Genomic DNA, 21,309 nt, shown 5'->3' with positions numbered 1-21,309 from the left:
ATCCAAGTCTCTCCCATGCGGTTTTGTTTCAGTCACACTACAGTAAATTTGAAATTGTTACAAGTACAATCACTCTAATTAAGTCAAGGTGGGCAGCCTGGGGTTTTGGTTACTGTATGCTCTGCTGGCTATTAGGTCAATAGATTAATCATTCACTCGTCTGAACCCTGGCAGCAATAGAATAGGCAAACCAATGTGGACACCATTCACAGTAAGTAAACAAATAGATGAAACGTGATCCAATGGGTAAACATGGCATCGTTTCAAGGAGGCGTTTGCTGGCCGCCTGTTTCTTCTTTACAAGCTTTGTGAAAATAGATTTGTCACTTCTGCAGGTCAGCAATCCACTGACCCAACACACAAGCGCTCAAACGCTCTAACGGCGATGCCCCCTAACCCCCCCCCCGACTCACACATACACCCTGTCGTATCTGTTCCCATGGCGACAGGAGCAACTCCTCCTGTCGGTGTTGCCACGGTACATCGCCGTGGAGCTGAAAACGGAGGTGATAAAGAGGCTGTCGGAGCCCAAGGGCCAGGATGTGAACGGACACAACATCCGCAACTTCCACAGCCTCTACATACGGCAGCACAAGGACGTCAGGTGACACTAACGCTGTTATATACGGGAGAGGGGGCGTGATTCAGTGGGGGGAAGACGATGTCAGGTACTTCAAGTCTTCAAAAAGTACCAATTATATCATTATATATCACCTCTATCCACTGTATTCTCAGATAAATCCCCGCCATCTCTCTCCTCAACTTTTTCTTTTCCCTAGCTTTTCTCTCCCACATGATCTTTTTGTGGTTGGATCTTTTTTGTGCGAGCGTTATTATGGCTCTGACTCCTTAGTATTGGTTGCTTTTAATGATAGTAATCTGGAAATTGAAGCTTATTCTACTGTTGCACTCAAGCCAGAGAGGTGTAAGTGCTTTACTAGAGAGACAAAAACAAAAAGTGGGCCTAACCTTGATCAAATGTTAATATCTTTTGATAATGATAATGTCATCACATAAATACACAAATAAAGAGATACACTACTAAATAGATCTCCTCAAGAGCTTTTACTTGATATATAGATCAAAATTTTGCCCAAATGCCAGTTACACCCTTCTGGCTCATAAGCACTGAATCAATCCTAAGTGTTACTGCTTAACACATTCCTAACGTGTGTGTCTTTCTGTCTCTGTGTGTTTGTGTGTGTGTGTGTGTGTGTGTGTGTGTGTGTGTGTGTGTGTAGTATCCTGTATGCAGACATTGTGGGCTTCACCAAGCTGGCAAGTACCTGCTCACCAGAGGAGCTGGTCATTGTGCTCAACAAGCTGTTTGGCAGGTTCGACGACATCGCCAAGGTGAGAATCCAGCACTGCAGGAGCTCTTTGGTGGCCAGTTGGTCTGTTATGTTCAAAGTTCATCGCTAAAGTTAAAAACAAACATTTCATTGGACAAACCAATGGCAGTTCTTGTGTTGAACTCAATTTCAAACTTATTCATGAAGAGAGTCTTGCATCTTGTTTGCATCTTGATACAGCATATAATCTGATTGGTTGAGTTAAACCTCAGTGGGCGGAGCCAAAGAACCACAGTTTTTCAGAGTGCAAGTTAGCTAACCGGCAAACTTGAATGGCAAAGAAGGAGCTGTGGTCAAAATATAAATAAAAAATAGAAGTGAGAATTATTTTGTTTTCATGTTGGAACGTCAGCAGCTAGCTAACTAGCTTACCTAGATAGCTATATGCTAGTATGGCTAGTTTGAATTTAGAAGGTCAGCTAGGCTAACTAGCTAATCTACATAACCTAGTATGGATAGATTGCATTTTTTCAGTTAGTAGCAGATCGCTAGGCTTCATAATATTAATTAACTCCTCTCTTACTTCTTGCCTTTTTTCACTGGGCTTCACTCCAAAGTTACTTAGCCTGAAAGAATTTGGTTCTTTGGCTCCGCCCACTGAGGTTTAACTCAACCAATGAGATTATTTCTCCCTCCAAAGCAGCTCTGCCTCTGAGAAATGTTTGTAAAACTAAAACTTCAATCTGCATCTCTGAATTCCTCTCACAAATTATCTTCTAAAATTATCTTTCTCTTTGTCTCTGTCTGTCTATCTGTTTCTCTATATCTGTCACTCTCTCTCTCTCTCTCTCTCTTCCCATCTCTCCTCCCTGTAGAAGAATGAGTGTCTTCGCATTAAGATCCTGGGCGACTGCTACTACTGTGTGTCTGGCCTGCCGGACCCGATCCCGACTCACGCCAGGAACTGTGTTCAGATGGGGCTCGACATGTGCACCGCCATCAAGTCAGTTTCATTCAGAACATCAGTCAATGATGTAGTTCTGTTCTGCTCTGCTCTGTTTTCCCCGACCTGATCTGTTGTCTCTCTCTCCTCTCTTCTTCCTCTTCTTCTTCTTCCTCTCCTCTCTCCTCTCTCCTCTCTCCCCTCTTCTCCCCTCCCCTCCTCTCCTCTCTTCTCTTCTCCTCTCCCCTCCTCTCCTCTCCTCTCCTCTCCTCTCCTCTCCTCTCCTCTCCTCTCCTCTCCTCTCCTCTCCCCTCCTCTCCTCTCCTCTCTTCTCCCCTCCTCTCCTCTCCCCTCCTCTCCTCTCCTCTCCTCTCCCCTCCTATCCTCTCCTCTCCTCTCTTCTCCCCTCCTCTCCTCTCTTCTCCCCTCCTCTCCTCTCCTCTCCTCTCTTCTCCTCTCCTCTCCTCTCCTCTCCTCTCCTCTCCTCTTATTTTCCATAAAATTTTCCATGTTCCTCACAAAGAACTGGTGAGGAACAAAGTTGTCTGCCATCATCTTGTATATAACATCCTAAAGTTTCTTCTTTTTTTTTTCAAAATCTTTTTATTGAGATTTTCAACATAAAGTTTCTAAAAAAATACTTAATTACATTTTATGCAATTTTCCATTTGAATGTAAATTCCACAGGTCCATGTACAAAAGATGGGGAAAATACAATGGGATGTATTGTAAATATAATAAGTATGAATAAATACCTAGGCAAATGACTATTGTTTAAAAAAAAAGGAGGGGAGGGTAAGAAAATAAGGCAAACTGCTCTCCACTCTTTCAGTCTGTATTATTGCTGCTGTTTCTTTGTTGCTTCTGTGATCTAAAGCTACACAGGAATACATGCCGTCCAACGCTCACTGATTTGCATCTCATTTTACTCAGCATGACTTCCTCATGGCACACTTTGACTGGACTAACAAACTTTTGGTCACTTCTCTTTCCTGTACAGCTGCAAACACTCTGTATTTCACGCTGCTTGAATGCACACAGCTGTAGACAGTGGAAACAGCATAATATGTAAAAAAAAAAAAAAAAAAAAGTCCATAATATTCTCACACTCTACCTTTCCAGGTCTTGTTGTCTTTGTACCATGTATATCATGTGTATATATACAGTGTCTTGCAAAAGTATTACAGTAAGATTCTTTGGCCTTTTGCAAAAAAGATTTTTGTGCAATAAAGTTATTTCAAAATGCATTTATCAGATATTTTTAGCCTGTGTTCTATGCAAAACACTCTGTTCTATCAGACTGAAAACAAATGTGTAGAAATGTATATGATGCATAAGTATAAAATTAAAATAACAAAAAGTATTCAACCCCTTTGCTTTGGGCTAAACTGCCACACCAGCAAAATTTGCAATTGCAACATTTCATGCCATCTGTTACTCAGATGTCATATTTAGATTGTGTTAAGCAATTCTGAACAATGATTTCCTTTTACTTTTTTGCTAACGAAGCTGAGACCACCTCCCTTCACTAGATCTTAATGGGACTTGAGTTTGTAGGCTGGACTCTCCATCAGAATAATTAACACATATATGGTTAATTTATGGATGACAGAGTTTCAGATGATAAAAAATATTGAGCAAATTGTTGCTAGTGTGGCAATTTAACCCAAACGAAGCAAAGGGGTTCAATATTTAATACTTATGCAAACTCAATTTTTTGTTAATTTAGTTTTAGTCATTCACATAAATTTCTTCAGTTTTGTTTTCTCTTTGATAGAACAGATTGCATAGAACTCAAAATGAAAATCCTGAATAAATGCATTTTGAAATAACTTAATCGCACTTAATCGGTCTGAACACTTTCGTAATGCGCTGTATATGTACGTATTGTGAAAAATGGTGTATTGTGTAACATGTCAATATGTCACTTGGTGTAAACGTAATTCTGATCCTCATGGTCGTTTTTGTCTCCCTGTAGTAATCTGCGAGAGGCGACCGGAGTCGAGATCAGCATGCGGGTGGGCGTTCACACCGGCAACGTGCTCTGCGGCGTCATCGGCCTGCAGAAGTGGCAGTACGACGTGTGGTCACATGACGTAACGTTAGCCAATCACATGGAGTCTGGAGGTCTGCCCGGGTGAGAAAGTGGTAGAAGCTGCTACGATGTGAATGATTTTTCAATAAGGGAAGTAGTGCAAAAACTGATGAGGCAACGAGTGGCGGGGATGAGGATGATGAGGATGAGGATGATGAGGATGATGGGAATGTTGAGGATGTGAGTTTGGCGTCCATTCCAAGTTTGTGATCTCAAAAATACACTGTGAATCCCAAAATACTTCATATCAACTTTATCAGTATCATCTTTCAGACCAATCTTTAAAACACAGAGACACTTTTTGTATAATTTGTTTTAATCTATTTTATTATTATTGTGCTCGTCTGTTTTCATTCATTGTCATTGTCATTTTCAGTGTTTAGTATGGAAGCCCATTGAGGACATACTATATTCATACAGTTTATTTATGCTGTTTTCCTGTGATAACAAGTTAACTTTCTTTTGTTTTCTCGAGATATTGAGTTATTTATGTCATTATCTTGAAATAACACATTTTGTTTTCCGAGATGATGAGATAATTTTCTGTTTGGAATTAACATCCTAAAGGAAAGCATGTCATTCAAAACCCTGAAGGGCATCTTCAGTCAGTCAGCATGTCATCATGTCAGCTGTGATGTGAGTTGAAAATCTTGAGGAACAATATAAATTAATTCATTATCTCGGGAAAACAAAGTTTTGTTTTCTCCAGATAACAAGATAATATCTCTATGCCCATTACTTTGTTATCTCGAGATAATGAGAAAATTATGTTGTTATCTTGAGAGAACAAAGTTAAATTAACTTGTTATCATGGGAAAACAGGGTAAATATAATGTTTGAATATATGTCCTCAATGGGCTTCCGTAGTATAACTTATTGGTCTTTTTTAACTTGTGCCATTGCTTGAAAACAGTGAAAAGTGATATACACACACTTATTACTAATCAACACTGTAATCAAAATATAAACCGCCTGTTTGATAACATTATGTCCCTTTTCAGGCGAGTCCACATCACAGAAGAGACGCTGCAGCACCTGAACGGAGTGTACCAAATGGAGGAGGGGGACGGGGGGAGCCGGGATCCTCTTCTAAAAGGCAGGAAGACCTACCTGGTGATCGACCCCCATAACACAGACAGCCTCACCAGGAGGCCTAAAGAGGTTGGTGTGCACACGTCTGAGTTTGACTTGTGTGTGTGAAGCACTTGTGTTGTGGGGAAGTGAACTGTAAGTAATCTGACGAGTTGAAGATGTGTGGGTTAGTCTGCATGCAAGTTTTACATAAAACTAGTTTTGTGCATCATCTGGGTGTGTGTTTGTGTGTGTGGTGTGTGTCTGTACATGTGTGTACCTATATGAATTTAGTGCAGAAAAAAATGAGTGTAAATGTGTGCACATGAAAGCATGTGTTGCCAAGTGTGTTATTGGTTATTATTTACAGTACATCAAGCATACTTTTCTATTATTTCTTTTTCTTGTTTCTTGTTTTTTTGTTAAAGTTGCACTTGCAATAGGAAGAAAAATAAAAGTAACAACATAAAACTAACACATTTTTAAAAAGTAACTAATATTGGATTACAAGAATTGAAATACTAACACATTAAGTTATTAGTTACCTCAAAAAGGTAATCTGAGTACTCATTTACCCCCAACACTGACTATATGTGTATAATAGTGTATATCTGCTCTGACATCTGACCTCGGAACATGCAGGAAAACAAACTCCAGCTCCTTGTAGTGAAAAACTGTCAAATAACATAACCTTGATTTCGATTTCAGACGAACACTCTTGTGTCGAGTGAGAGCCGGCAGCGGGCGTCGGTCCGGATGTCGCAGTACCTCCAGTCCTGGCAGACCATCCACCCCTTCGCCGACCTGAGCAACCCCAAGGCCACGCCCTCCAAGCAGCCAATCATCCCCGCCAGTGCTGCTGGGAACCAATCACAGCTGTCCGCCGTAAGTATCCGCCCTGAGCCCTTTCCTACTTGCTCAGTTTGTCACACGTTTTAAGGTTTTTAAGATATGCGTGCAAGTAAAAATGCATCTAAATGTGCACACACAAACACAGTGCATGCTTAAAAAAAATACTTAAACCATCATATCTATTGTTATCCTGTTGTAAACGTACACCTTCCTTCCAGAGACACATGGTTTTGATAATGATTAGTTCTGATTCTGTATGCCTCTCACCTTAGAGAGAGGACAGTGTTTCACCATATCTTCTGTATTGTGTGTGTGTGTGTGTGTGTGTGTGCGTGTGTGTGTGTGTGTGTTTGCAGGAGACACCACCTGCTCAGAACAGCCCCAGCTGGTAAGCTCCTTTCAACTCTTAACACCAGTTGTTGAACTATTCTCTATATTCTCTTAAATGGGTTTGAATTATGTTTGGGTGTGAACTGTCTTTAAAAGTAACAGGATTTTCTCGAAGTACAACTGAATTTTTACACTGACTGTCAACATAACAGTCTGTAGCCCCACATAAATGCTCTCTGTTGTTGTAAAGTTTGCACTTAACTGAGTCGCTAAAGCACGAGTGCAGCGTGTGTATTGTTGTGATATGGATAAAGCTGTGTCTAATGTGTTGTTGTTGTTCTGTCCCAGGCTGGTTGTGGATAATGATGTGAGGGGATCGCTGGACACGCTGGATGCCGCAGGGTAAGGCGTCAACACAATACTGTCAGTAACTGTTTTTAAAGGATTATTTTCACGGTTTCGTCTGTATTAGTTGTTAGTAGTTGTTGAGAGGGACAAGAAAGGGGGTGAGAGAGGATATGGCAAGAGACAAAGTTGACGAAACATTTAAATCCACAATATTACCGACCGCTCTGCTCTGTTATCTGTTATCTGTTATCTGTAATAAAATGATTTGGTCTTTTGAGCATCTTCACCAATGTGGAATAACCTCTGCGTTAAGAGTGGATAATGCTTCATTTGTTAATATGAGTTATGAGATGTATTATAACCCCTATTAACCCGTACAAAAAAGTCACATGTGAAAACCCACATGTGAATTCAAAGCACATTTTGTGCATTTTGGACACGTGTTGGTTTTCATATGTGAAATTTCCCTGCAAACTTTGCCTGCGAAAGTTTTCACATGTGAAACAAATATTGACTTATCTAATGGTGGGTGAAAATGTGGAGAAAAAAAAAGTTCACATGCGGAAAAAACCCCCACTTTTTTTTTACATCTGAAGTAAAAACTGTCACGTGACGTCAGAATGAGTGAGAAAAAGTGTTTACATGTGAAAACCAACATGTGTCCAGAAAGCACATGTGCTTTGAATTCACATGGGTTTGCACATTTTTTTGTAAGGGAACAAATGAAACATTATCCATTATCCATTATCTAGCCATATTCATCTCCAGAAACTTTTTTTAGTCTTAAAGTAGATTATAACAGATTTTGTTTGTTTTGCCATAATGTGTGTGTGTGTTATACTCTGATTTCATCATTTTGTAAGAGCTGGTATTGGATCTTTTGTTTCATTTATGGATTTCGGAATGAAACCTGTCACTGTCTCTTATCCTCTAACCATCCCTCTGTTTTTTCTTCATGTCTGTCATTCAGGAGGAGAGCGAAGAAGCTTAACTGGCTGACTCTGCTGTTCAATGACATGGGCCTGGAGAAAAAGGTAGCTTCATTCTCTGATTTAACCAGTACATACAGCAGGATGTGTGTGCGTGTGTGTGTGTGTGTGTGTGTGTGTGTGTGTATGTGTGTGTGTGTGCACAAGCATGATGTATTCGTTTATGTCTGCAAAATCCATATGGTGTAACAATGCTTTTTATGTCCTTAACTGTCCTCAAGCTACGATGAACCTCTGTAATATTTATTGTTTGAATCTTATGTAAAGTAAATGTGTGTGTGTGTTTCTGTGTGTGTGTGTGTGTGTGTGTGTGTGTGTGTGTCAGTTCCGCTTTTCAGAGGTGACGGGTTTGCACCAGTCAATGAGCTGCATAGCTCTGATCTTCGTAACTCTTTTCACGGTCCAGATGCTCGTCTCCGAAAAGTGAGTAACACTTTCATCGTACCTCAAACATTCACACACATGCAGACGCCCACATTCACTATTTAATAAAGTTAAATAATACTTATAATACATACTTTCATGTCATTGTGCAGGTTCAGGTCCAGATTTACTAAGATTGTGTTACAGTTTGCAATACAGTTTGTTTTTTTGCGCTTCAGTTGCCTGAGCTAAGAGTTTTTGTCTTATTCACTGAGAAATTCATGCAAATCAACTTTTGGTGCATCGTATGTGCACTACACCTACAAATCAGTATTACATGGGCAAAATTATGAGATTTAAAGGCATTATTTTTTTTACCAGTGCTGTTAGGCAAACTTTCCACTCATGCTTAACAGATAGAAAATAGCATGGCTTTCTGATTTGGTTATTTTGCTGATATAGTGCATGCTCCTTACTGCGCAGACCGTTAGTGAATCTGGGCGTCAGTCACTCGCACACTTACTCACTCACATTCTTTCTCACCGACTCACTCACTAAGTCACTCACTCACTCACTCACTCACTCACCAAACCTCTCAGCCTTTGCTCCCTCGCTCGTTTGCTCACTCAATTATTCATTCGCTCACTCGTTCTCTAACGCTCACGCTTGCTTTCACCGCCACTCACTCACTCACTCGCTCACTCATTAGTTAACTTACTCATTAATTAATTGACTCACTCACTCATTCACTTGCTCACTTATGTGCTTACTCACTCTTATATGACATGTATATGATGGTAGGTAAAGCCCTTTGAGACTTGCTAATGATTATGAGGGCTATATAAATAAAAATGACTAGACATCACTCACTCACTAACCCTAACCCTCACACTCTTGCTCACTCCCTCAATTATTCACTCACTCACTCACTTGCTCGCTCACTCACTAACTCACTCACTCACACTCTTGCTCACTCACTCCCTACTCAGTCACACACATTTTCTTGCTTGCTCAAATCACTCACTTATTCACTACACCATTCAGTCATTGCAAGCTTGCTCACTCACTCACTCACTCACTCACTCATGCACATGCTACAACAAGGCTTCTCAAACATTTTCATATCACAAACACCCAAAATAGACATTATTTTGGCCCGTTTGATAAGATTTTGTCCCAGGGAAACCCATATGGGAGGATTTTTGTTGTTGATTTAGCACTGAATTGTTTAACTGTCTCCACTGCACCTGGGGAGATATTAGCGGTGAGAGTGAAACCTAAGATTACAATAGTCATTCTTGTACTTTCTCTGTTTCTAGTTACTCAAACTATAGTGAAATTACTGTAAACGATTCCTTATTCTGCTGGGAAACCCCTTGAAACTCCCTGAAGGATCCCTGTGATTCCCTAGAACCCAAAACCACTGCAAGCTCACTCGCTCATTCAGTTTCTTATTCACTAACTCACTCACTCACTCGCACGCACGCTCCCTCGTTAGCTCACTCAGTCATACACTCGAATGACGAGTAAATACTGTAATGTGTAATTATCTCTTTTTTTTCCCCTCCTAGGAACTTTGTAATGGCCGTGTCCTACGGTGCCACTTTCCCTGTGCTGGTGCTGCTTCTGTCCGTCACTTTTACAGAATATTTGGAGGTAAAAAAAAAAAGGCACAGCATGCAGTATTAGTAAGAAGTGTGAGTGTGTGTGTGTGTGTGTGTGTGTGTGTGGGTATGACTGAAGTCACTTTCAGGGACACACACCAGACTTAAAGTCCCACAGAAACGGAAGTTAGAGCGTCTTTAGCTTCTGTACTGTGACGTATTTCCCAGTGAAACGGAATATTTGAGCGGTGTACAGTTACAAGAGGGATTTAAATCAAATCCTTCGCATTTGATTGGACCGCTAAACAGTGGGCGGGGCTTAGAGTTTAGCGCGATACGGAGCTACAGAGAGAAACGGAGCTACAGAGGACTGTTGGCTCCACACACACCTCCCTCACCTGTTGTTAGATCAGGAGGAGGGCAAGGGAGAGATGAATGAATTAGACTTCAGCGACATTGTTTTGGAAATGAAAACAAAGTTTTTGCCCACTGATATCCAAACACACATCTCTTCCTATCTCTCTCCATATCGCTCTGTCAGCTACGACCCAGAAACGGTGAAGTGCGGTTTTATATGACTGGTGTGGCTAGCTAGAGGTTGAAGAATAATTGATGGGTGGATGTCATGATATTATTGGTTGAATTTGGTTGGTTCATGCTTACGTAAGCACACGGCATATTTTGTTTTACAGGAAGAAAACATGATTGGATTTTGATATAAGAATACAAAGAAATTGATTTTTTGTAATTTTTTTGGCATATATTGTTAAATAGGTGCACAGTATGACCGGGGATGTGATCTAAAAGGGTTAAAAATACATTTTTCATTTCATCTCGACCAGTTGATTGGGGACGGCTTGTGCAATTGGGGACAAAAGCCGTGTCCCCAATTGGTAAAAATCTGATTTTTGGGTCAGTGGTTAAGGTTAGGGTAAGTCTCCAGGAAATTAATGTAAGTCTATGTAAATACCCCAAAAGTGACTTAAGTAAGTGTGTGTGTGTGTGTGTGTGTGTGTAGTCGCTCGATCAACAGCAGCAGGTGAAAGCCTCTAAACAACATACACACACCTGGATGCTTAACGCAAATGATGGCCTAATTTTTTAGATCAGTTATTACTATTATATTATTGTTATTAAAATGTGATTACTGAAAGTGGAACAGTGTATAAGTGTGTGTGTGTGTGTGTGTGTGTGTGTGTGTTTCAGAGGTGGCGCCCTAAGATGCCGCTGGGCGTCCAGTGGATATCGGGGCTGTCGCACGGCGTCTCCAGCAGGGCGGCGCTGAGGCTCCTGTTGGTCGCTCTCTGTGTGCTCGTCACTCTGCTCATGGCCGTACTCAACTTTGTGAGTTCAGTGTGTTTTTATTTCCACTTATGTTGCCGCTCTGTCTTTTTTGTCTTTGTCCATCTGTCAGTCCGTTTGATCCATTCATCCACCCACCTTTTCAGTAGGTCATTGGTCTCTATTCTTTCTTTGTTTCTTTCTCTCCATCTTTCTTTCTGCCTTTCTTTCTCTCTTTCTTTATTTATTTCTCCTTCTTTCTTCCTTCCTGTCTTTCTTTCTTTCTGTCTTTCTCTCTTTCTTTTTCTTTCTTTCTCTCTCTTTCTTTCTTTATTTCTGTCTTTCTCTCTTTCTCTCTTTCTGTTGTTATTTTTCTCTTTCTTTCCTTCTTTCTTTCTTTCTTTCTTTCTCTTTCTTTTTCCATCTTTCTTGCTCTTTCTTTCTTTGTCTCTTTCTTTCTCTCTCTCTTTATTTCTTTCTTTCTCTCTCATTCTTTCTTTGTCTCTTTCTCTCTCTCATTCTTTCTCTCTTTCATTCTTTCTTTCTTTCTCTCTCATTCTTTCTTTTTTCTTTCCTTTCTTTCTTTCTCTCTTTATTTCTGCCTTTCTTTCTCTGTCTTTCTTTCTTTCTTTCTCTCTTTCTTTATTTCTGCCTTTCTTTCTCTCTCTTTCTTTCTGTCTTTCTCTCTTTCTTTCTCTCTCCTCTCATCATGTTGTTCCTCTCAGTTCTTCCTCCCAGGAAACAACTGCACCTCGATCTCCACCAACAGGACGGAGCTGGAGGCTCTGAAGCTCTACACTGTGCCTGTGAGTGTCTTTAAAGGAGCATTTCACCATGTTATGTAGATGGGTTTTTCCATTATATGCCTTGTAATTTCCATGGGACAGATTAATAGTCAAACTCTATATTTATTAGATCTATTATTTGCTTTTTCTATAGTTTGGGCACTGTTATTTTTCAAATTTTGGACTCTACATATTCAGTTCTGGTATTGTCAGCAATGGGGTGAGACTGGTGTTGGTTTGCTGATATATCAGGCTGATATTGGCCTTTTATTAAATATCAGATATCGGCCAATCAGTGTCGTCCACTGCAGATATGAAGGAGGTTCCTCTCTGACCACAGCTACATAAAAACAGCATGTTTTTGTACATTTTATGGGGAAACACTGAATACTTGTAATTTATTGGCATGAAAATGGAAAAAATTGAATACACCTTGTATTGGCACAAAATATCGGCTATCGGCAGCTTCAGTACAAAATATTGATTTATTGGTCGAACCCTAGTTGGCAATCAGGAATTCATGTTTATTCTAGTGCAGCTAAATGTATGAGATAAGAGCTTTAACAAACATTGAACATTACACCCAACTTGTCACCCACATTTTTCTCCTTCCACCTCTCCTCCTCCTCTGTATCAATCCATTTCTCTCTCTCTCTCTCTCTCTCTCTCTCTCCCCCCCCCCCCAGTACTACCTCTATTGCTGCCTGCTGGCCATGCTGGGGGCGGTGGTGTTCGTCAGGACGTGCCTGTCGCTCAAAGTGCTGCTGCTCACCCTGGCTGTGGTCGTTTACCTCGCCCTTTTCCTCCACGTTTACGCCCCGAGGTCCGACTGCCTCATCGCCCTGCTCTACAACGACACCAAGTGAGTTACACTTGATGGGTATGGACTTTATTTTGAAAAGAAAAACGAGGGGTCTTAGGAGTCTACCATATAACCGTGACGTCCTGGTTTCAGATTTGGCCCAGGTCCTTTGTCATCCCTCTCTCTCTACCCCAATCTTTCCTGTCTCTCTCTACTTTTAACTCTCTAATAAAGTCAAAAAATGCCCCAAAAAGTAGTACGTGGCCTCAAGCCCTCATGTCAGCCAGCATCCGTCCTGCTGAAGCCTCTTTTATTTTGGCTTTTTTTTCCAAATTATTAAACAGCTGAAAGTGAAGAGAGACAGGAAAGATTGGGGTAGAGACAGGTAGATGACATGCGACAAAGGTCCCGTGCCGGATTTGAACCCAGGACACCATTCACACAGCACATTCTTAACGTAGGATTATCTTAACCCTGGGCTAACAGTTGGCCCAGGGTTAGCTTAACCCCTGTTCACACACAGACATTTAACCCATGGCTAACTCTTAGCCCAGGGCTAACGATTCACACAGCATTCTTGTTAGCCCAGGGCTTACATGTCTGAATATTCTATGGTAATAAAAACACTTGAGCCTAGGAATGCCATGCATCGTTGCTTAGCAACGTTCTGAAGGAGAAGTTTGATTTGATTGGACAACACACAAGTGACACAAAAGTGTTCTAACCCTGTTCACACAGCCAACATATAACCCTAGTTTTAAACAATTTTCTGGGGATAACCCTGAAAAGTCGGGGTTAACCCTGCTCCGGAGCAGGGCCACCTAGCCCTGGGCTAAAGTCGGGGTTATCCCACCTTGGAATTTGCCTGTGTGAATCGTTTTTTAGCCGAGGTAGAAGATGGCACTTAGCTCTGGGCTAAGCGCTGTGTGAAAACCACTCATGACTGCCTGCTGAAACCTCTTTGAGCAAAGGCAGGTCTTCCCCACAAGCCCCAAGGGTAGCTGACCCTGACCTCTGACCTCCCTGTAGAGGGGGCCCAAAAAACAAAAACAAAAGGAAAATTGCCCTACAAAGATGAATAAAGTAACACATTATTACTAGATCACTAGGTACTTTAGTACTAATACTTCTAGGGTTAGGGTTTCCTATCTCGTCTTCTTTCTTATTGGAATATTGCTGGAAATGTTGGAATATTGTTGGAATATTGCTCTGGCTGAATGCCATCTCCACATACGATATAATACTTGCATATTGTACAGTGTGTTGCATGTCGATGATGTCCATTGCCTGGTGTTTTTTTTATTTTGTTTGGTTATTTTATTCTATTTCTGTAAACACCTGCAACCCAAATTTCCCCATGGGGAAATTAAGTTGCTGTTCTATTCTAAGGCCCTTTCGGAAGAAAAGCATCCAACAAATGAAAGCGTGCAGACATGGATTTAGCCTATGTACACACACACACACACACATACACAGTAATCCTACCCAAGCACACTTTCCCTTCCTCATTTTCCACTCGTCCACGTTCATTCACTGCCATCTGCAGTCACTCCACTGTCCGTCTCGCTCAGCCAAGGCTTCATTTTCCTGCCTTTTGTCTGTCAGTCACAGTGCAGATTGTGAATCTCGTCTGGAGTATCAGTTCACCATCATTTATTCAACAGGTTTCTGCAGGGAGAGGCCCCATTGACTCTCAGATACAAGATACTGTTGTGTAAGGAATTACGTAATGAAGGAAATAAAGGCTCTGATGACAGTCTGTAATAGTACGGCTCTAACAGTGTGTGTGTGTGTGTGTGTGTGTGTGTGTGTGTGTGTGTGTGTGTGTGCGTGCGTGTGTATTGTTGTTTTCCTACAGGCCCGGTGTCCTGAAGGAGCCTAAGATCATTGCTGGGGTTTGGCTGTTCATCTTCTATTTCACATGCCTCATACTGGCTAGACAGGTGTGTGTGTGTGTGTGTGTGTGTGCGCCCATATGCACATGCATGTATGGCCTGTTGCAGGCACAAATGAGAGCTTTGAAACTTTGCAACAAATTTTGAAACAAACTACATTTTCACCCACATTTGTTCATGCCTGTTTGCTTTCATTCTCTCTCCCTCTCTCTCTCTCTCTCTCTCTCTCACTCCCCCCCCCCCCCCCCCCCCTCTCTCTCTCAGGACGAGCTGCGTTGCCGTCTGGACTTCTTGTTGGATTGTTCTTTCCAGTCGGAGAGGGAGGAGATGGAGACCATGGAGAACGTCAACAAGCTCCTGCTGCAGAACGTCCTGCCGCTCCACGTCGCCTGCTCCTTCATGGGCAAAAGCAGACGCAACCAGGTGAAAAAAAAAACAGGACTAAGCAAAAACAACAAACAAAACAACAGGAAAAAACAGAGTAGAGACGTACACACTCATCCCCCACTCGCCCACTGGATCATCTGTAAACCATATCCATCTAAACATCAATTTTGTGCCTTGGTCATTCAGTTAGAAAAGACAATTCTCACATATTTATCAATATCTGCTGTCATCAGACTGAGAAATGGTAAGAATTAATATCCTTGCAGCATCACTAGTGAGTTACTGTTACTGTTACTAAGTTACCGTTACTGTACGTGGACAGACTGTGTGTGCCTATTCAGTTGATGAGGCTTGCAAGCATGTCAACTTTAGAGAAAGAGTGAAAAAACATACCAGGTTTATATGGGTGCTGTTACATTCATTCTGCCTGAATCTGCCTTAAAATATTTGAAGAGTTTAATTCCAAAACAAGATATCCAACATCTGGGGAAATTGACACAAAATTAATTTTGGCATGAAGGTTATTATGGGTTACTATTAAAGTTGTGAAGTATCTGAAGACATTTGCCTTAAAAAAAAAAAAAGATGTGTTTTTGTGGACAGAACCGTGCGTTTGACATGTTAATCAATTAATTCCTGGTAGCAGAATTTGACAAACCGTATATATATAGGTACATTTCATTTTGGAATTAATCCCTTCATTTTCACTTTCCCGGCTCCAGGACCTTTACAGCACGTCGTGTAAGAGTGTGTGTGTGATGTTCGCCTCGGTGCCTCAGTTCAAAGAGTTCTACAGCGAGAGCAGCGCCAACAGGGACGGCCTGGAGTGCCTGCGCTTCCTCAACGAGATCATAGCCGACTTCGACGAGGTACGAGGACGGGTGCGGGGGGGGGGGGGGTTAGGGTTAGGGGGAAATCGAGAAAAATCACAGCCTATGCATAAGCTGCCCGTCAAAACAAGTGATTTTATCTTGCGGCGGGTTTTAAAATCTTATCTTTCTTTTTCAAGCGTGTGAGACATTCTGCCAGATCAAATTACTTGTTAAGATGGATATATCTCCCCTCTTTCTCTCCTTCTCATACTTCTCTCTTTCTCCTACTTCTCAGCACAGGAATCTTAAAAGAGCTTTATACAGAATACTGTTTTATGATTCGTATGTTATGTTTTTATGGTTAGTGCGGCCTAGATCGAGTCAGTCTCGGGATTCAAACATTTGAAATAACCCCCTGTCTCTCTCTCTCTCTTTCTTTTCCCCCGTCTCTCTATATATATCTCACTCTCTCTCATTCTCCCATCCTCCTCGTGTCTCCAGCTTCTCTCCAAGCCAAAGTTCTGTTCAGTGGAGAAGATTAAGACCATCGGCAGTACGTACATGGCCGCCGCGGGGCTCAAAAACTCGGTCGAAGGGGAGGAAAGACAGGTTTGCCTCCCTCCAGCTTGTTAAAAAACACTTCATCTGCCGAGTTTTCACTGCTTTCTGTCTTCAGTTTGTGAGGCCGTCCCTGCATTGCACACACACATACATAACCTGTGGATCAGATGTTAAAGATGGCGCTATAATTAATATCGTCATGTTGAATCGGTCAGTGGTGGATAGAGTACTAGAATGTCCTAGAATGTTACTTTGCTGATATTTTACTTGAGTAGAAGGAAAAGTACTCGTGTAAAAATCTATTCAAGTAAAAGTAAAAAGTAAATTTAAAATGTCCTCAGAGTAGAAGTTACTGAGTTACTTTTTTAGAAAAGAGAATGTTGTTAGCTGTGATCTTTTCCATGTGATTCGAAAAGGAAGAGAGGACAGAGTTCAAACTAGATTCTCTTAACTGGAAAATTTGGAAATTCCACAATAAAGTGCACAAAGGAAAGTCAGATTCCTCTTCTCTTACTTGCTGACTGAATTGTTTCACTGTGAATGGCTCCACAATTTGTTAATTCACGTTGGTCCAGTTTCTGTTGCGTATGGAGAGCCACAAAATCTGTGCTGTAAAATTACTGACTTAATACTCAAAAAAGTACAAGTACACAAAACAACTACTCAATTACAGTAACAGTGAGTAAATGTAATTAGTTACTTCCAACCTTGAGGATTTTCCTGAAATTCATGGCTGTACCAAAGAGTATAAAATACATTTGAGAATAAATTTAAACCAAAAATCAACCGGAATGTGCTCATACAGAGGCATCTTAGTGTATTCTGAAATAGTTTTGCTTAAAGATAATGAATTCATGAAAGATGATGTTTTGATGAAAGATGAGAGGTGCCCTGCTGTCCCTGAGCGCAGTCTCTGGTCTCTGTCTCCCCCTGCAGGAAGGTGAGCTGTCCTACAGTCATGTGCGCTCCATGGTGGACTTTGCCATCGCTCTGATGGGCAACCTGGAGCTCATCAACAAACACTCCTTCAACAGCTTCAAACTGAGGATCGGTGAGTCTGCTAGACATGAGTGAATACAGTTAGGATGGTGAAAAATCAATGAAATATCAAAACACAAAAAAATGGCTATTTAAGTCTATGACTTTCAGAATAGAGCACTCATTTATCCAGGCTGCATATGCATATGTTAACTGTTTTTTGTTTTTTTTTCCTAAATAAGATAAGATAATAAAAATGTTTTGTGTCAAAATGATTGATAGTACAAAGTTAAGGTTAATGGATATTAGGGAACTTGCGAGGACACTTACATAGGCTGGATCTTCTCAATTTTAGCAATATTTAATGTTAAACTTCAGGTCTTTTTGTTTTTCATTATAAATATAGAGCGTTGGAATAGCACTGCATCATTTCAAACTAACATGTATGTAGTGCAAGGCAGGTTTATTTTTTAGTTAATTTGTACATCCAAATGTTAAAACTATGAAAAAATTATACTGCCATGTAAAACTACCCAGACAAAACACACTTGAAATCTTTTTTCTAAGGCGCATGCAAGGCTGTCATTAAACGCTCTAAATGTTAGTCATTTCACCACCAACATGTTAGTCATTTCACCAGGGAACAAGAGTAATTCAACTTCAATAAAATCTAGTTTCCCCCCTGATCTTTTCTCCTCCGTTGCTCACCTGCAGGAATAAACCACGGTCCGGTGATCGCGGGGGTGATCGGCGCTCAGAAACCGCAGTACGACATCTGGGGGAACGCTGTGAACGTGGCCAGCAGGATGGACAGCACAGGAGTACTGGACAAGATACAGGTCAGAGAAAAGAAGTCTAGTACTAATCTAATATCTAACACCACTCTGTCTAATATGATGGGAGTTGGCGGCGTTGATTCTAAACATATTATGAAAATGAAGGAGGGAAGGGTGGATGGATTGACTGACGAGTTGCTGGATGATTGATGAATTAAAAAGTGTCAAATTTGAAAAAAACGGAAAAAAAACGTATCCTATAGAAACACGTCTCAATGGGCATTATAGACACACTGTAGAAAGCTTGTAGCCTGAAACATTTGTGTTATTTATTATTCTTAATAATAATAATAACTTTATTAGTTTACTTTTTATTATAGCACTAGTCATACATGGAATGCAACTCAAAGTGCTTTATATAAAATACATGAAAAAATCAAAAATACAGAATTTGTCTAGTAAAATTACATAAAAATTAAAAAAAAAAATAAAGATTCAAAATAGCTAAGTTAAGGATAATACTCCAGTATAGGACTATTATCCTTACTTACCTATTTATCTTTCTTTCTTTTATTTGTTCCCCTGCTGCTGCTTTTTTTTTAATAAATGCATTAATAATTGATGAATAGGTGTATCTCTCTCCCCCCTCTCTCTCTCCCTCTCTCTCTCTCTCTCTCTCTCTCCCTCCCTCTCCCTCCCTCTCTCTCTCTCTCTCTCTCTCCCTCTCTCCTCCCAGGTGACGGAGGAGATGGCCCAGCTGGTGCAGACTCTGGGATACAGCGTCACTCTCAGAGGAGTGGTCAACGTCAAGGGCAAAGGGGAACTCACCACCTACTTCATCAACCTCGACCAATCGTCTCCTCAGTTCTGACCCCCGCAAGCAGCCAATCAGGAGCGCCGATCGGACTGAATGATCAGATAGATAAGAAAAGGCGATGGCGCGGCACAAAAGGCCACGCCCACAAAGTGCGGTACAAGTGAGAAACCCTATTGAGTTTCTATGAGCAAAACAATAAATCGATATTTTCCGTGGTTGCTTTTTCTGTGTTCTAATAATTTATGTGAGATGCAGAGGTGGAAAGTAACTAAGTACATTTACTCAACTACTGTACTTAATTTTGAGGTACTGGCACTTTACTTAGTATTTCCATTTTGTGAGACTTTATACTTTTCCTCCACTATATTTATCTGCCGGCTGGAGTTACTGTTACTTTGCAGAATAAGGTTTTACATGCAAAACATACGATAAGCTCATAAAATATGTTGCATTGTTAGAGTTTAAACTCCCCAAAAGCAACCACAGAAAATGTTGATTTTTTTGTTTGTTTTGACCATAGAAATTGAGCAGGACACACTCTTATACCGCAATTTGCAGGCGTGGCCCATTTGAAACTATTATTATTATTATTGTTTGTTTTAACCTACCTGGTGTACCAGATGGGTGGGGTTTTTACAAAATATAGCAGTACAATGAGTGCCAAGTTTAGACAATCGCAGCAAAGTATTTGAAAGTCGATTGAGCGTATTTCTGCGTGATTGACAACTGAACTGACAGAATATGAATTGTCCTGATGTGATGAAACCCCACTCACCTGGTAGAGATGAAAAAAAAAAAAGCAAACACTAAGAGTCAGATCAGATCATGATGGAAATCTGCACTGACTGGATGTTGAAGAGGCGATCTGGGCCGTCACCTGTTCGGCATTCACACCCACACACCCAGGAGCTGCCTTTGTCTTCTGGATAAGACACTAAACCGCATCCTGACGGGTCAAATGAAGACCTGAGACTCTGGGAACTGAAAGCGTCTTCGGAAAGCTTTCTACTCACGGACCATTCAATGGAAAACTGTGTCGCTTTTACTGTGTCTAGGTTATCTCATGAACCTGTGTGTCACCAGTCAAACTCACATTATTTGATGGTCGGTTGGCAGGAACACTCAACATGGCTGCCATAAAACTTTGAATAATGTTGTCATGGAACTGAGTATTTGTACTGTGCAACTATTTTTTTTAGCTAACAGTGCATAAACTGATACTGGGGAAGCGCTTGTAATCGTTCTTGAAAACCTGTTTTTTTAGTGCAGTGCTCTTTTTTTAAATATATTAAAAACCAGCCCTACTTAATACTAAAAACATGCTTAGCTCTCAGCACTGAAACGTGCAATAGTGCCTTATTTACATTGAAAATAATGCAACAAAAGATGCTGTGAAGAGAGGTTAATTTGTGGCATTTGTGTTAATATTCTATCTGAGTCCACTCATAAAACACTGCTTATTTTTATGACAACTTTATGAAAACAAGTATATGGCATCCATCTTAGGTGATTACCATGATAGGCCACAAAGTGTCTTGTCTATCAGCTATAATTCTAGAGAGGATTCACTTGTAAAAGGGTGAACAGTGGGTTTTGCCTCAAATAGGGGAAACAAAACAGCGTTATAGTTTTACAATATCCAGGACTTCTTATTTTATTTACAGATTTCCCAGTCCAGTTTCAGTTAGTCTTACTTGGCTTTTATTTTTGAGAAAGGTTCAATTTTAGCTTCAGTTTATAGTTTTTGTATTACAGCGGCACACGCCTGTATGGAGTGTGTTGGCACCTGTTGTGTCAATTAAAGTAGAACATTTTCTTTTGGGGCGGGCATAGCAGGCATCAATGGGTGATTTTGTGATACTTTTTCATCTTTGTCGCTCGCTCCTGGAGCTGGAGGGATTTAGTGCCTTGCTCGAGGACACTTCAGCAGGACGGATGCCAGCTGCCGTGGGAGTCTGATGGACGCTTTCACGAATCTGCCGCCCAAAATCGACTTAATTGATTAACTTAACTCGTCTGCTTCACACACCTGCCCTGTTTTTGGCCCACTGCCCAGCCACTGCATACACCTACTGTGTTGTGCCATGAAGCCTTTGCACGTTTGACAATGCACTTTTATTTAATGTTATCATGTTTGTTTGTTTTTTAGGGGAATTCTGCACTATATTCTCAGTTTTGATTGCACACAGAATACTTCTCCTTTTATTTGAACTTTCTCTACATATTTCTTTCATGAAGGACTTTGGCACATGAGACGTGAATGTAAAAAGAGTTGGAGTGAGTATAGGCGTAATATTTTTCTATTCTATTTATAAACTAATAAAAAAA

At 40.8% G+C, this 21,309-nt stretch overlaps 1 protein-coding gene across 1 annotated transcript in view; it reads left to right on the top strand.

Moving 5' to 3' along the window:
• The window catches only part of LOC139652471 (adenylate cyclase type 4-like), a 30,433-nt gene extending 9,129 nt beyond the window's left edge, over window positions 1-21,304 (top strand). Inside the window, exons 6-26 of the mRNA XM_071529559.1 lie at window positions 450-604; window positions 1,242-1,353; window positions 2,168-2,295; window positions 4,214-4,372; window positions 5,332-5,491; window positions 6,110-6,286; window positions 6,610-6,641; window positions 6,932-6,985; window positions 7,902-7,965; window positions 8,246-8,343; window positions 9,855-9,939; window positions 11,094-11,231; window positions 11,894-11,974; window positions 12,640-12,815; window positions 14,614-14,698; window positions 14,915-15,073; window positions 15,760-15,906; window positions 16,351-16,458; window positions 17,347-17,461; window positions 18,103-18,227; window positions 18,901-21,304. Coding sequence (XP_071385660.1) covers window positions 450-604; window positions 1,242-1,353; window positions 2,168-2,295; window positions 4,214-4,372; window positions 5,332-5,491; window positions 6,110-6,286; window positions 6,610-6,641; window positions 6,932-6,985; window positions 7,902-7,965; window positions 8,246-8,343; window positions 9,855-9,939; window positions 11,094-11,231; window positions 11,894-11,974; window positions 12,640-12,815; window positions 14,614-14,698; window positions 14,915-15,073; window positions 15,760-15,906; window positions 16,351-16,458; window positions 17,347-17,461; window positions 18,103-18,227; window positions 18,901-19,035 — 2,493 coding nt within the window. The 3' untranslated portion in view covers window positions 19,036-21,304. The remainder of the gene's footprint in view (window positions 1-449; window positions 605-1,241; window positions 1,354-2,167; window positions 2,296-4,213; window positions 4,373-5,331; window positions 5,492-6,109; window positions 6,287-6,609; window positions 6,642-6,931; window positions 6,986-7,901; window positions 7,966-8,245; window positions 8,344-9,854; window positions 9,940-11,093; window positions 11,232-11,893; window positions 11,975-12,639; window positions 12,816-14,613; window positions 14,699-14,914; window positions 15,074-15,759; window positions 15,907-16,350; window positions 16,459-17,346; window positions 17,462-18,102; window positions 18,228-18,900) is intronic.
• The last annotated feature ends 5 nt before the right edge of the window (window positions 21,305-21,309 follow it).

This window comes from Centroberyx affinis, unplaced genomic scaffold (assembly GCF_046629955.1).
Source record: "Centroberyx affinis isolate AG114_WGS23_722 - 3 ecotype Tasmania unplaced genomic scaffold, CSIRO-AGI_Caff_v1 ptg001801l_1, whole genome shotgun sequence".
NCBI classification, from domain to species: Eukaryota; Metazoa; Chordata; class Actinopteri; order Beryciformes; family Berycidae; genus Centroberyx; species Centroberyx affinis.
The sequence above is the reverse complement of the archived record's forward strand: the minus strand, read 5'-3'. Positions and strand labels throughout refer to the sequence as shown.